This window comes from Schistocerca piceifrons, chromosome X, assembly GCF_021461385.2.
Source record: "Schistocerca piceifrons isolate TAMUIC-IGC-003096 chromosome X, iqSchPice1.1, whole genome shotgun sequence".
NCBI lineage: Eukaryota > Metazoa > Arthropoda > Insecta > Orthoptera > Acrididae > Schistocerca > Schistocerca piceifrons.
In genome coordinates, this window is record NC_060149.1 from 580,005,895 (window position 1) to 580,021,371 (window position 15,477).

Sequence of the window (15,477 nt, forward strand, 5' to 3'; positions counted from 1 at the left end):
GATATTTGGCCCGGTCACGATCAATAGACCACCCTGTATATAAAAAAAACAAGTCTACAATGCATTGTGGACTGGAGTTCTACATAGTTTCATCTGATCGCTGCACTGCCGGAGATTTGTAGGTAGCTATTCAGAAACAGGAACGGATCAAGAATCGACCTCCTAGCACAAATTAAATGTTTACCAGTTCTGAATAGAAGAAACACTGGTAACTGGTTTCCCAAGATCTTCAAATTGACAATGTTGTTGTAAAAATAATTCATTCCCTAAAATAAATTATAATCTACAAATAAAATTTTATATTTCTATTAATCAGTAAAGAAATTACCTTCGATTTCTGTCATTTAAGAAAATATTGGTTCTCTCTGTGACTATCACTGACGTAGGCTTTCATTTCATCTTGCTCGATTTTGCCACTGTAACTCTAGTCATCTCATCCGTCGTAACAGGACCTTCAAAGACAATCTGCCCCGTAGTTTTCTAGTCTACATCTACGTCTACACACATACTCTGCGAACCACCGTACAGCGCATGACAGAGGGTACCACGTACCACTACGAGTCATTTCCACTCCTGCTCCGCCCGCAAACGGAGCGAGGGGAAAATGACTGTCTAAAAGCCTTCACATGAGCCATAACTTCTCTCATGTTATCTTCATGGTCCTTGGGCGAAACGTACGTTGACGGCAGTAGAATCATTTTGCATCGGCCTCAAATGCCGGTTCTCTAAATTTCCATAATAGTGCCTTGCGGAAAAAGCGTTGTCTTCCCTCCAGAGATTATCATTTGAGTTCACGAAGCATCTCCGTAATACATGCGTGCTGAGCGAACATATCGGTAACAAATCTAGCAGCACGCCTCTGAAATACTTCGATGTCTTTCTTTATTCCGACCTGATGGGGATCCCAAACACTCGAGCAGTACTCAAGAATGGGTTGCACTAGCGCTCTGTGCGCCATCTCCTTCACATATGAGTTACAGTTTCCTAAAATTCTCACAATAAAACGAAGTCGAGCATTCGCCTTCCCTACTACCAACCTGACGTGCTCATTATATTTCATATCGCTTTACAGCGTTATGCCTAGATATTTAATCGATATGATTGTGTCAAGTAGCATATTACTAATGCTATATGCGAACGTTACAGGACTGTTTTTCCTACTCAAAAAAAAATTCAAATAGCTCTGAGCACTATGGGACTTAACAGCTGTGGTCATCAGTCCCCTAGAACTTAGAACTACTTAAACCGAACTAACCTAAGGACATCACACACATCCATGCCCGAGGCAGGATTCGAACCTGCGACCGTATTTCCTACTCATCCGCATTAATTTACATTTTTTCTACATTTAGAGCAAGCTGCCATTCATTACACCAACTACAGTCACTCAACGACAATACTTTGCTGTATACCCCAGCGTCGTCAGAAAACAGCCGTAAATTGCTATTCATATCATTTATTTATATAGAGAATAAGTCCCTGGGGCACTCCTGACGATATTCTTGTCTCTTATGAATACTCTTGTTCGAGGACAACGTACTGGGTTCCATTACTTGAAAAGACTTGGAGCCACTCACATATATGTCAAACTCTTTCCGGAAATCTAGAAATATGGACTCTGTCCATTGCACTTCATCCATGGTTCGAAGGATATTATGTGAGAAAAGGATAAGCTGAGTTTCCCCACGAGCGATGCTTTCTAACTCCGTGCTAATTTGTGGGCAGAAGTTCCTCTATCTCAAAAAAGTTTATTATATTCGAACTGAGAATATGTTCCAGAATTTTTTGACAAAGCTATATTAAGGATATTGGTCTGCAATTACATGGATCCGTTCTTATACCTTTATTATCTATAGGAGTCGCCTGTGCTTCTTTCCAGTCGCTTAGGGACTTTGCCCTGAGCGAGGGATTCGCGATAAATGCGAGGGAGGTAAGGAGCCAACGTCGCAGATTACTCTAGGACTTTGTGTGTACCGACACACCGTTTATTGACTTAGGTATCGTTTGGTTCTAAGAAAAGGATATGACCAAAAGAACCTCTTACGCACCACGCTCTGTACTCAATGTTTCACATGCCTTGAGAACGATATCCAAACTTTTGAGCTGACAATGTTCTTTCTGCTTTCGTGTTGTCCGTCCCCTCCTTCAAAATATTCGAGAATTGACAAACAGAAAATAATTCATTTTTGGCAGATTTCATAGAAGAAAAGTAAACTAAAAATATTTGTGATAGTCATATTTCTGATGAATGGAACATGCATAGAATAGCAGCTAAAGATCCATATAATGGAACGATACAGACAGAATTAGAAATGGAAAAAGTGAAGGGAAAGTGGTGTACAATACCATAGACCTTGATTCAATATAATAATGGGAGTTCGGTGCAAGGGATAAGGCGAAAGGCATTAACTGTATTCAAGGTGACAAAATTAAGTGTAACTATCACTGGTCTATAAAACTAATATAAGTATAAAACATATATATTGACCTTGCAGTATCACATGACTGCTAATATCTTCCGGAGACATTAGGTTACATGGATTAGAGATAGAAAGTGTGTATTCTGTAATAGAGGAGTCAAACTGACTTTGTACCTGTAAAATAAACACGACTAAAACAAAATAAGCCAGAAACAATATCTTCACAACGGATTTTCCATGAAAACGGTAACTCTGAGTCAGACGAGCAAATTGCAAAAGAAATGGTTCAAATGGCTCTGAGCACTATGGGACTTAACATCTAAGGTCATCAGTCCCCTAGAACTTAGAACTACTTAAACCTTACTAACCTAAGGACATCACACACAGCCATGCCCAAGGCAGGATTCGAACCTGCGACCGTAGCGGTCGCGCGGTTCCAGACTGAAGTGGCTAGAACCACTCGGCCACCACGGCCGACAGCAAATTCCAGTAACCGCGTTAGTAGCTAAAATTTGCCAGTGAACTGGTTTTCCAAACAGCAGCAGAGGGGTCATTCAGCAATCGTTTGTTGAATATAGTGAACTCTGCGATCGAGAAACGTTAGTTGCCTGATTTCAGGCTTGTATCACTCTTAAGAGCGATGTAGGAAGACAGGTATATGTAAATTTGACTCTAGAATTCGCATTTTCGGATGAAAGCATTTTGGACCGCTTAAAGGAAAACTAGACAACAGTGGGTCAGGAAGGCACCACAGTCAGAGCGGCGCCCAACCACAGACAGCTGCGGTAGACTAGAGGCGCCTCACTCTTCAGCTAACGTAGTTCACAACTGTTGATCACTAGTCTCATTCGATACCTGTTTCAGATGTTTTGCTAGCCACATCTCTTTCCTGTTCCAGTTTAGTTTTCTCGAGTTTCCTGTATTCCGTATATTGAAAGTTAATAATAAAATTCAACTCTATAGTAAAACCGATAATTTATGCTTCAGGAGTCCATATTGCGCTCAAGTATCTGCGCCGTTAATGTGTGGTGTGAAACATCATTCATTTTTAAGCGGATTTCTCTCGAGTCGTTATTATTGCTCACAATAATCTTCAAGTGTTCCAGAGAATACAAGTTGCTTCACACGTAAAATGCAACATTTTCTCTCTTCACTTTACCACGTACTAAATCTCGACAGGCTAATTATTACTTACTTTACAATTCCAGTATGGCTAGAAGAACCCTACTTATTTTCTGCTAAGTAATATAAGTGTGGTGAAACCACCTTGTAAAAGTTTTGTAACATGTCGATCTATTGTAAATATTCTAAAAAGTCACCTAAGGTGTGAATCACAGTTCTTCCGTCAACTATCCATTCAAATCTTCCATTACTTACGAATGAGGTTAGCAACTGAGATCTTATCGAATGCCATATTTGATCATCTGGGGACAGATACGATGATCCCACAAGCACACGTGCCGATTCCATGGCATCAGTTCTAGATCGAACTTGAGTCGCAAATGATGGCACTTCAATTAATCACCCCCCCCCCCCCCCAAAAAAAAAAAAATTGTAAGCTCTACTGGTACTTGTTAATCAGCATGAAACTGTTTCACCGGTTGCTTATGTCTATGAATCCTGAAAGATCGAAAAGCTACAATGCACCGTTATTGTTTCGTCCTTTTCTGTACAGTTAATGTGGTTTCAGGTGATGTCGAACGGTAGAATGCTTACGAATAGTAGTCGCAGAGTCCGCAGCTCGTGGTCGTGCGGTAGCGTTCTCGCTTCCCACGCCCGGGTTCCCGGGTTCGATTCCCGGCGGGGTCAGGGATTTTCTCTGCCTCGTGAGGACTGGGTGTTGTGTGATGTCCTTAGGTTAGTTAGGTTTAAGTGGTTCTAAGTTCTAGGGGACTGATGACCATAGATGTTAAGTCCCATAGTGCTCAGAGCCATTTGAACCATTTTAGTAGTCGCAGAATACGAATGCTGTGATGAACATACAGGCTCTGGCCTTCTATTACGTGCTGTGCCTATTTTGGTGAGTCTATGTTCCTTATTTTATATGCACCTGATGTCACCCATGTGAAGTCTACCTCATGCCGTGTCGCTTCGGGTATCGCACTCTGATGTATCCGGCTACATGGCTAGTTGACTATTAAGCTTTCCACATTTCAATAGTGTTTTCGATTCAGATATATCTCCGTTATGATACTCTCTTTTTGTCTTAAGGCTGGCTATTGCTGCCTCAATACGAACATTTCTTTAACTCCAATTTATTGTGTGGCACTTCATCTAACCGTTCTGCGACGCATAATGTAGCCAATCGCCTATTTCTTCACTAACCATATTTCTAATTAAAAGAGTGGCAGTTGAAGTAGACTCATGTCACCTTGTATAATGTGAAAAACATTTGTTTTCTATATCGTAAGTTGAAAAAACCACATTAATTCCCTGAAATATCATTCTAAGGTACCTAAACACGCATGAGAAACAGTAGATGCTGCCACTACAATCACCATATCAAGAGTTCAACAAATGTGAAAAATATAATTGCTAAAGTTATACAGCGCTGTATCCTGGAGTTAAGAGGCAATGTAAATGATTAGGAACGATTTCCTTTTACAGATCGCGGATGATGAGACACGGTCTTCTTCCGCAGCAACAAACATTAAAAGCGAGATTCAATCTCACGAAGAAACAGTTTCTAATGAAAAATACACGGAAGAGATGCAAGCTTCACAGTATCTACATGGTCAGAAATTACAAGAGAAGCCACAACAGTCTATTGCTACGGAAAAGGAGTTGGCAGAAAAGCCACAGTCTCAGCAAATTATTGCTGACAATGTCACTGACCAAACAGCTGCGAGCCTCCAAAATACGGATATTACAGAGGGTCAGTACCAGAAACTAAGACCCACAGCGAACCAGAACCAGTTGGTAAGTGTTAATCAGGTCCAGTAATTAAATAGCACTTGCTTTCGTATTTTGGGGCGACAGACAACTTCCTCCTGTTAGCTCTTTCTTCAGCCTTGTTTCCTGTAAAGTAAATTCTTCGTCACTGCAGTCCATGTACGAGGGCGTGCTGAGAAGTGCTACCCCCGAATCTTTTTTGTTCAAATCTTAAAGCTTTTTAAATAAAACAAAGTTTGTAGGGCGTAACATGACGGTGTGTAACGTAACTATGTCAGTGCGTGAGAAACAGTGGACTGTTATCCCTCGGCAGACTGAAAACGCGAATTCGAAGAGTTCTTCCACACATGGAGCACCCTGTCCTTCAGCATGACAACGCCACACCACACACGAGCACTGCGGCATCTGCAACGATCCGGCGCCTTGGGTTCACTGTCAGCGATCGTTCTCCATATAGTTCCGACTTGGCCACATCCGATTTTCACCTTTTTCCAAAGCTTAAAGAACGCCTTCGAAGACTTCACTTCGACAGTTCAGTGCAAGCAGAGGTGAGGGTGTGACTCCGATAATAAACATTCTACAGTGACGGTATTAAGAAAATAGTCTCTCGTTGGGAGAAATGTGTTCGTCGCCAGCGTGGTTAGGTTGGGAAATAAATATGAAGACGTGAAGAATAAAGATTCATACTGTTAATAACGTTGTTTCATTTAAAAATCCTTAACAGTTTTTACACACAAAATTCGGAGGCATTACTTTTCAGGACGTCCTCGTTGAAATTTGTCTTTCCACCGTGTACTGCTTCGTACTCAACTCACAGTGTCACTGTGCTCATTACAGAAATATAATGACTGTTGATGGCAGCTTACTAAATCTGATATTAATACATGAATGCAAATGTTAATAAAATGCGCTCAGTCTTCCTATAAAATTTCTACTATCTACTGAATATAGATCATGGAAATGAGCGTTTGGCGTCATTGGCCGGGAGGCCCCTTACGGGGTAGGTCCGGCCGCCTTGGTGCAGGTCTTATTACATTCGACGCCACATTGGGCGACCTGCGCGCCGGATGGGGATGAAATGATGATGAAGACAACACAACACCCAGTCCCTGAGCGGAGAAAATCCCCGACCCAGTAGGGAATCTAACCCGGGCCCCTTACGACGGCAGTCCGTCACGCTGACCAATTTTTATCTCATTGGGTTCTATATTGTTCGTTGAATTTGTTCGTGGCGGACGTCCGATGACACTAGTTCAGGTTGTTCGTTGATCCGTTCACTCAGTTATTTTTATTACAGAAGGTAGCTAAACCCTCTAACCGAACACACTGAGCTACCGTGCCGGCTTTTTTTTTTCGTTCGTTGCATCTGCTCGGGACGGTTGTCGTAAGACACCCATTTAAGTTCGTTGTTGATCGATTAACTCAGTTTTTTTATTACAGAGGGCAGCTAACCCTCTGACCGAACACGGTGAGCTATCGTGCCGGCTATTGATAAGTTCTACTACCTTACGAAGCATGCTACGAAATATATCGTTTGTACTTATTCTTAGTACCATAGCCATTTGCAAAGAAAGCTACTTATCTAGTTTCAGAACAAAGATGATCATCGGTTGTTTAAATTACGTGATCTGTTCGCTTGCATCATTAGTGAAAATGTACAGAAATGGCACAACTGTGAATAATAACCACGGAAGCTGCGAAGATCTTCATGCTATCCATGTCCGAGATGAAATCGACGACGCAGTGTTACATGAAGGCCAGCTGCCATGTTGCAGTGGAACAGGTCGTATTCGAAATAAACCAGCGCACAAAGAGTCTCGCGTCTACCCGTAAATGGCAACACATATACTGCTCTGGAGCAGAGAAGTTCTGCTTGTATTCATGGTAGCAACCGTACACTAAAGTAAGAAGCGTTAACTTCATTGACAATTGAAGAAATTCGTGCTGACTGACGACATGTAGACGTCTCAGTGAATCATCCTATTTGATTTATAGGACGGCTGAATGTCGGCGTATCCGATGAGAAAATTTGGAGAACAAAGACTGCCCAACAGTTTATGCAGGAACTCAAGGATACAGGAGCAACGTATTTGTCTGAATATTATTTTTCTGGTACTCCGTGGCACCATTAACACATATCAGAGACACACTTGCTCGATTTTTTTACAAATATGTTCAAATGATCGTGAAGAGCTTCTTTCATAGGAAGTACACTGTCTTTCAGAAAGTTTCTGCGCCTTGCCACACAGCTAGAAGTCTTCAAAAGTGGCACTGGTAGCACAATCGAGCTTGAAAGTTTCTCCTTGTCTCAGAAATTCAGCCCGGCACGGATACCATCCCGAATACCGCATTCACTGAGCCAGTGCTACACCACGCACCTTTTGACAGGTATGGAAAGCGCTGTAGACAGCATGGCGCTATGTGTTCGGGAAATGATTCGTTTACAGCTAGTCTATCTGATACGAGTGTTGGAAGACCGGTTACTTTTGGTACTAGCGGGTAGTCATTGCAATGTGACTCGATAGTGTGTGATGCAAGTAATCTGTTTCTTTTCAAAATCAATTTGAACTCAGTGACATGAAAAACTTCATTCAAATAATTCAATTGAAGACGATCATTTGCAATCGGTAATGTGGCACAGTGAATTTGTAATTATAGCACAGATTTTGAATTTCTGTTTGTCTGTAACGAGAGTGGTAGTAATAGTGTGTTTCGGAACTTATGGTATGTGTCATTATCATTAAACAATCTGCAGGATTAGGGTCCTTTGAGCATAAGTGGATGTACGTTGTAGACATTACGTGTTGAATCTTCGAGCGTATTTCATTTCTAATAAAAAGTTCGATAACAATTAACGATTAAAATTGTATCTCTTTCCAGGTATCAGCAGAAAAGATCAATTACCAAAACGAGCTGCTGACAGATGAGCAGACAAATCTTAAAGGAAAAAATGACAAAGCTTTGAATACCCATACAGAGCTTGGATATGCCTCTATCACCCCACATGAGGCCAGCTCTACAATGACTCCGGAAGAGGCCTACGCGTTACTTTTGGAAGACAGTCACTACGAACAGTCAGTAGCCAACCAGAGCCTAGACCGCCCGGTGAGTAGCTTTATTTCGTCAAGAAAAGGAAAGAGCAACTGGATACGAAAACTTATCCCTAATATCTGGGCGAAAAATGTTGTCGGTAGTAGACCTAAACCAAGTTAACATTATTGAACGGAAGACAGTATTCGATCGGTGTTTCGTGAGTTTCTGTGCTTGTGTGGCACCTTTAAACTAATTTCTGTAACTATTCTCAGTTGCGAAAATAAATGCCTTCAACAGTTTTAACGAATTCATTTGCATAGGAACATGACTTCGCAGTGATACAGGCTGACTGAAAGTTGGATAAGGCTGTAATTGGATCCCGACGCTAGTGTCTCATCTACACGATAGAGGAGGAAGGTGTTTTTTTTTTCCTTCCATTAGAGCGAGGGCGCTCTAGCAACACAAAAGAGCTAGTTCTTCTTCCACACAGATTTGTTATTACTGAGTGTTGTTTAACATTTAAAGGCGATAATAAACATTAAGAAAACACCCCCTGGAATGTTGTTCATAGATGGTAACACAACAGGTCGAATTACCAGATTGACGTACAAATTGATCCAGTTGCTGTTGATACTATTGCTGGTATTAAAAGGTTGTAGGTGGTCTTCTGTAAAGGCGCCCTTATCACTGGACGTGAAATCCAACTATGCGCGACCAGTTTCGAGGGCAGCCAACTGTCAGGAGGAAATTAACTGATGGGATGCCACTGGCGGTCTTACACTGTATCCAGTCAAGACTGGCGGGATCAGCCCGACTGCACCAACTACGAGAGCGGTCTGTGATGACTAAACGTACCTTGACTCAAGAAAAGGGCTTACTTCAGCAAAATTAGCATCCACATGAATTGTGCGACGACAACTGGAGCAGCACAGACTGTCAGCACGGCAATCTTTGTTGGGGCTTCCCTTGACGCAGCAGCATAGAGAGGTGTGCCGACAGTGGTGGTGCAACAACAACAGTAGACGCGGAAGTGGCACCATGTTGTCTTTTCAAACGAGTCCCGGTTCTGCGTACAACACCAGTATACACAGACGGAAAGATATCGCAACATCAAAAAATAATTAATGTAGAGTAATGCAATTTCGGAAATACATTTGAATGGGTTTAAGTGACTAACATTGCAAGATCACAGGTTAATGTAAGCGCAAGATAATCCGTTGCGAATGTAAAATGATGGCACAGTTGTAACCGGTGTTCAATGCAAGTATGTAGATGTGTATGCATTGTGTTGTACAGGAGCCGGACGTCATTTTGTGGAATGGAATACCAAGCCTGTTGCACTTTGTCGATCGACACAGAGACGGTTAATGCTGTTTGTGGATGATACTGGAGTCGTGGTCCGATGATGTCCCATATGTCTTTCATTGGACACAGAACTGGTGATCGAGTAGGCCAAAGCAACATGTAGACACTCTGTAGAGCGTATTGGGATACAACAGCGGATGTGGGACAGCAGTATGCTGTTGGAAAACATCCCCTGGAATGTTGTTAATGAATGGCAGAAAAACAGGTCGAATCACTAGATTGACGGACATATTTGCAGTCAGGGTGCGTGCGATACCTACGAGAGTGCTCCTGCTGTCATACTGAATCGCATCCGAGATCATAACTCCAGGTGTAGCTCCAGTCTGCCTAGCATGCAGACAGGTTGGCTGCAGACCCTCAGCTGGTCTCCTAACCAACACACGGCCATTACTTGCACCAAGGCGGAACCAGCTTTCATCAGAAAACACAACAGCCCTCCACCTTGCCCTCCAGTGAACTCTCATTTGACACCACTGAAGACGCAAATGGCGGTGGTTTGGGGTCAGAGGAATGCACGCTACAGGGCGTCTGGCTCGGAGCTGTCCTTGAAGTAGCCGATTTGTAAAAGTTCAATGCGTCACTATGGTGCCAACTGCTGCTCAAGTTGCTGCTGCAGTTGTAGCACGATGCACCAGAGCCATACGTCGAACACGATGGCCTTCCATCTCGCTAGTGCCAATAGGCCACCCAGAGCCCAGTCTTCTTGCGACCATACATTCTCGTGACAGAAATCATGTACCGTGGCTACATTCCTGTCAAGCCTTTCTGCAGTATCTAGCTTGTCGTTGCCCTATTACACGACCTCGTTCAAACTCAATGAGCTGTTGATAATGGCGTCTTAATCGCCTTAAAGGCATTCTGGACTAACATCAACTCATCACGTCCAGTCTCAAAGGTAACTGCCTTTCACGGCCGTTGCAGCGTGTATTTAGCACTAACTTGATTTGCATCCTCATAGTGGCGCTACCAGCGCCACTCTTACGCGACTGTGGCGAAATTTTAATAGACGTCATTTTTCAGATGCAGAAACACACCTACCAACTTTCGCTTACATCTCACAGCTGCTTCTTGGTGTTGTGATTTTTTCCCAGCAGTGTAGATATTTCAATTTCTGGTGGCTCCGAACAAAATGAATGTTGACACAATGCATTTTCCATCGTCATACGCCTCAGCACCTTGCATGATGCTATGGTATGCCATTGTGCACTCAACATGATAGCATCTCATTCCCACAGTCGGGACTTGGACAGCTTCCGTTACTTACATTTCTAATTCTGATGGCTGTGCGCTTGTTTCGAGGTATTTGTGACGTAATCTTTTAACAAGATACCTCAAGACGGCATGTTGCCTATGCTGTGCTGACCTACATCGATATATATGGTGTTGGACTGTTGCCCTGGTCAGCACGGTCTCCAAATCTCTCATCCACCCAAAATATCTGGTGCTGGGTTGCCAAGAGACAACTACCTAGCCATTACACTAGATGAACTCTGACATAGAGTTGAAGCAGTATGGAATAACGAACCTGTATTATCCGAGCCGATTTCATCTGGATGCCCAGCCCACTGTAAGGGTACAGATGTCAACCCGGCATTCGACGGTTCGAATCTGCCCCTCAGGCTTCTTTGCTGCAAGCGCAGCGTACCTCTTTGCTACGGCGCAGCGGAATCGCTGGCGGAACGCTCTGTAGTTCAGGAAGGTGTGAGTTGGCGCCTAAGATCAGTTGGCGGGAGGCAGTCAGTCGCACTTGAGCCATACCTGGGGCCATCACGTGAGCAGAACGCGAATACAGGGTAATCGGAAATTCCAGTTACAAATTTCTAGGATTTGTACAGGGGAGTGAGTATATAATATTTTGAATAGGAACTCATGTTCTACGACAGTTTCAGTTCAGATGTGCAACGCGCCCTCTTTTGCTGCGGAAAGAGAAAAGTCTCAGAGTTGCATATTCTGATTTGCAGTAGGGTAGACAGGATGACGTGTATTACGTCAGAGAATCACCTGATGTGAAGTCGTATGCAAAGTTTAATTTGCGAGATTCCTGTAGAGACAGAAGATCTGCTGGCTCGAGTTCTGACCGCTGCACTAGAAATTGAAGAGACACCAGGTGGAGTGGAGAATGTGCACCAGAACATGCTTCGTAGCTCAATGTCTGTAACAACGTCGGTGGTCGCCACATCGAGCCACAGTTGTAATGCATCGATACTGTTCTGTATATAAAATATACTGGGTTCTTTTTTGTTTTGAAATACGGTAAATACGTAATGTTTAAGTGTCAATACCAACAAATGTGCTTAAGTAATAAATGGATGTTTCGTTATGTTCCCTTTCGAATTATTACCTAATAATTGAACTGCGTCACGCCTAATTCAGTTCCTCAAGCAGAAGTGGATGAGTTAAACATGTAAATTGAAACCGTCGTAGTTTTTGGACATGGATTACTATTTAAAATTTTATGTACCTGCTCCTCTCTACAAGTCCTAGAAGTTTGTAATGGGAATTTCTTAACACCCTGTATGTATAAGAGCGCGATAGCGGGAATTGTGTTAAAATATTAATTAGGAAACGTTTAATATTGAAAAGGCGATCGCACAGGAAAAGCAGGGCAATGGCTAACTCATTTAATATCGTGAACGTTAAGGATATGCAAGTGTAGGGCAAGTGTGGTTAGAAACTGTGTTAAAGTGATTTCAAAGCGTAAATGTTTGTTAGCTAATTTACAATCTAATTCAGTTTCACGGCTTTTGGACAGGATTTTTTTGTATTGGTGTGAAAGACGTAAGTAGGGCATGTGTCGTGAGACCCTAAATTACTGACACATGTACCTTGAGAGTAAGTTTGCCCCCTCAAGAAACTGGATAATCTAGATGTCCGATGTTTTAAAAATATCAAACAGCCTGACTGAAACATTTTTCATCAAACTGATAAGAAAAGCTGCCAGAAGTGGCAGTTATGTGTAGCAATCCATCTCCGATGGTTATGACATCTTCCAGCGGGAACAGTGTCCGTGCCACAAGGCCACAACTGTGCTATAAGTGGTTTGAGGAGCATGATAGTGAACTCACATTGATGTCTTTACCGCAGAATTTGCCTGATCTGAACCCGGCTTATCGAGGTCCACAAGTCGAGGTCCCGTAATTTACGAGAACTTCTGGAAACCTTCCAAAGACTTATCGATTCCATGTGACGGAGAATCGCCGTTGTGTTACCTGCCAAATGTGGAACGACAAGCTACTAGTCAGATGGTCATAATGTTTTGGCTGTTCGAATAGTTTTATCTCGAGGAATTCTTATGATCACGTGCGTCGTTGGATGGCGTGCGTGTCTGTGCAAACCTAGTACTAATATTAGACACTGCAAATCCTCAAAAATCGTTGGCGTGGTGGCCAGCATCGCCACAGCATCGCACAGACAAATACGCCGACTCCAGATCGGTGACGCGAGTATCCATGTGATGAAATATCAGATCCAAATTCTTTAGGAACACTCTTGTCAGCTTCTCACGATTCCCTAATTCGTTTGCTAGAGAGTTTATATCACCATTCCAATGGATATATTGTGTACTAGTTCTATGTTCTCTTCGTGTCGATCTTAGTGTGATGTAGAATTGTGTAGAAAACTTAACATCTTGAAAATAAAAAGCATTAATTTAATTTCTGCGATATTCAAAATATAGGAATAATAACAGTTCCATGTTATTCATTGATGGCAATTATGTGGTATTTAACAAACTTCCGAGATGCTAGGGACAGAGTGATTGACTGGGAGTAGAGGATGGAGTTTTCAGCAGTTCTATAGCTTGGGTAGTGTGACCCCACGACTAAAAATATAGTCTACCCAATAGGGTAGTACCACTCTCTTTTTTCTGTTAAGTCTTTATGGCGAAAGCGATGACTTTTTTAGCTCTAAGGTCGCCCTCTCCGAGTGGCATCAACTTGAAGATTCGGACATAAATGTCCTCTTTCTGGTCGCGTGGTCCGCGTTCAAATTTGAATGTAAACGACTTTTAATAACGGCCACCGCCATATTGGGAATTGTAACAAATGTTATTTATGGTAACCACATAATGATTCCGACATCACTGTCCAATAGTCCAACTCTTTCGCAACACATTAGTAGTTTTCTAGCGCTGCGCATAAGTGATTTTACTGGAGAAATTCGCACATTAACTTTACACACTTGCATAATGTACGTATAACCGACCCGTGATTGCAGTCATTCGGTAGTTTCATTGGCTGTCAGAATCGTTGCTCCGAATGTAATTTTCTTGATCTGTAAAAGGCATTTTGTTTGTATGGGTTGGATGTAATGGTTGTCTTGGCCTCGTCAATGCGAGCGTGAATCGCCCTGTGAAAGTCGGTGACCTACAGCATTATTACAATCCCATTGAATACACAGATCAAATTACACATATATTAGTCACTAGTTCTAAGTAAATGTATATAATTAACTTTGCACTTTGGTTTGAAGAACTGTTCAAATTAACTGTGGGAATGTTTTTTCCTCAGGATTTTTTGAGACTGGTCCCTTCATTTTACGAGAATGGTGGCACACTGCGCCCAAATTTTGTAGTAGATAAAGAAGGAGGTGAAGCTACTGGCAACGTGCCACCAAAGGGCACAGATATCGAGGACGACTCTTCTTTGGATGAGCTGACTGATAGTTTTGATATTGTTAAACAAGATATCAGCGTTATTCGGGAGGATATACTCCGTCGCGCAGAGCGATACGGGTACGTTCGGGCCCACCGACGCCGTATGGCCTCAGCACTGCGATACAAAAAGGCGCACACATCCGCCTATAGGCATCGTTCAAGTCAGACGGACTACAGAAAGGAGGCCACTCAACAGAAAACCGTGAGTTATCTTCCGTTATCAAATTTTCTGTTGTGTCAACAGCCGTGAGAACTATATCACAAGGTATTTAAAATAGATTCATCCGATTACACAATAAAAAGTGACGATAGAAATTTGAAATAGGTTTTAACTTACAAAACTGAACTAAAAGCTTACCTTGGCGCCAGATGTGAGTGGTTGCCGATACAGATCTTCGTGGTGCAGCCAGATAGTTCGTTGTTCACTTGTTCACTCATTCATTACGCAATGTAGATGGAGTAGACATCGCGATAAAACAGCAATTAAATTTTTCAACAGCACGGAGCACCACCACACTGGCACCTCCTGTTCCTTACAGTGAGATCCTTCAACATTGGCTTGATCTTTAAGGCCCGTACAGCTCTCGCATTACACCACTAGCATCCAAGGTGATGTGATTTATTTTTGCTGGGGTTTATGAAAGACTCCGTGTATGTACCGCCCCTTGCGACAACCTGTGGTCGACGAACATGCCGTATAGCAGCAGCGCTGAATGCAGTAACACCAGATATGCTCTCGTTAGTATGGGATGGCCTACTATTATCTGGATGCTTGTCACATTCCCAGTGTAGTGCACAATGAACATTTGTGCCAACTTTCTTCGTTCGAGTAGAAGATGCAGTATTGTGAAATCGGATGAATCTGTTTTGAAACACCTTCTGAAATAAATTAAAATGTGTTGAAATGCCAACAACTGCCCAGTGCCTGTAAAAGGAGTGGACGACCAAAGTAGAGTATTATTACTGCTGTCCCAAGAAGATCATATGAAATACATGTTATTCAGTAATATTGTCAGTATTGTTTCTCATTAAACGCCTAAGCACGTTAAGTAAATTTAATGGAGGGCGTAGAAGATCGTTTCGAGCTGTTTCAACCAAAGACTAAAACAGAAA

General features: G+C 42.4%; 1 protein-coding gene across 1 annotated transcript in view; it reads left to right on the forward strand.

Annotated features, from left to right (window-relative positions):
* Nucleotides 1-15,477, forward strand: part of LOC124722533 — a 193,520-nt gene that overhangs the window by 101,089 nt on the left and 76,954 nt on the right. The window contains exons 6-8 of the mRNA XM_047247681.1: nt 5,028-5,339; nt 8,193-8,417; nt 14,219-14,442. Coding sequence (XP_047103637.1) covers nt 5,028-5,339; nt 8,193-8,417; nt 14,219-14,442 — 761 coding nt within the window. The remainder of the gene's footprint in view (nt 1-5,027; nt 5,340-8,192; nt 8,418-14,218; nt 14,443-15,477) is intronic.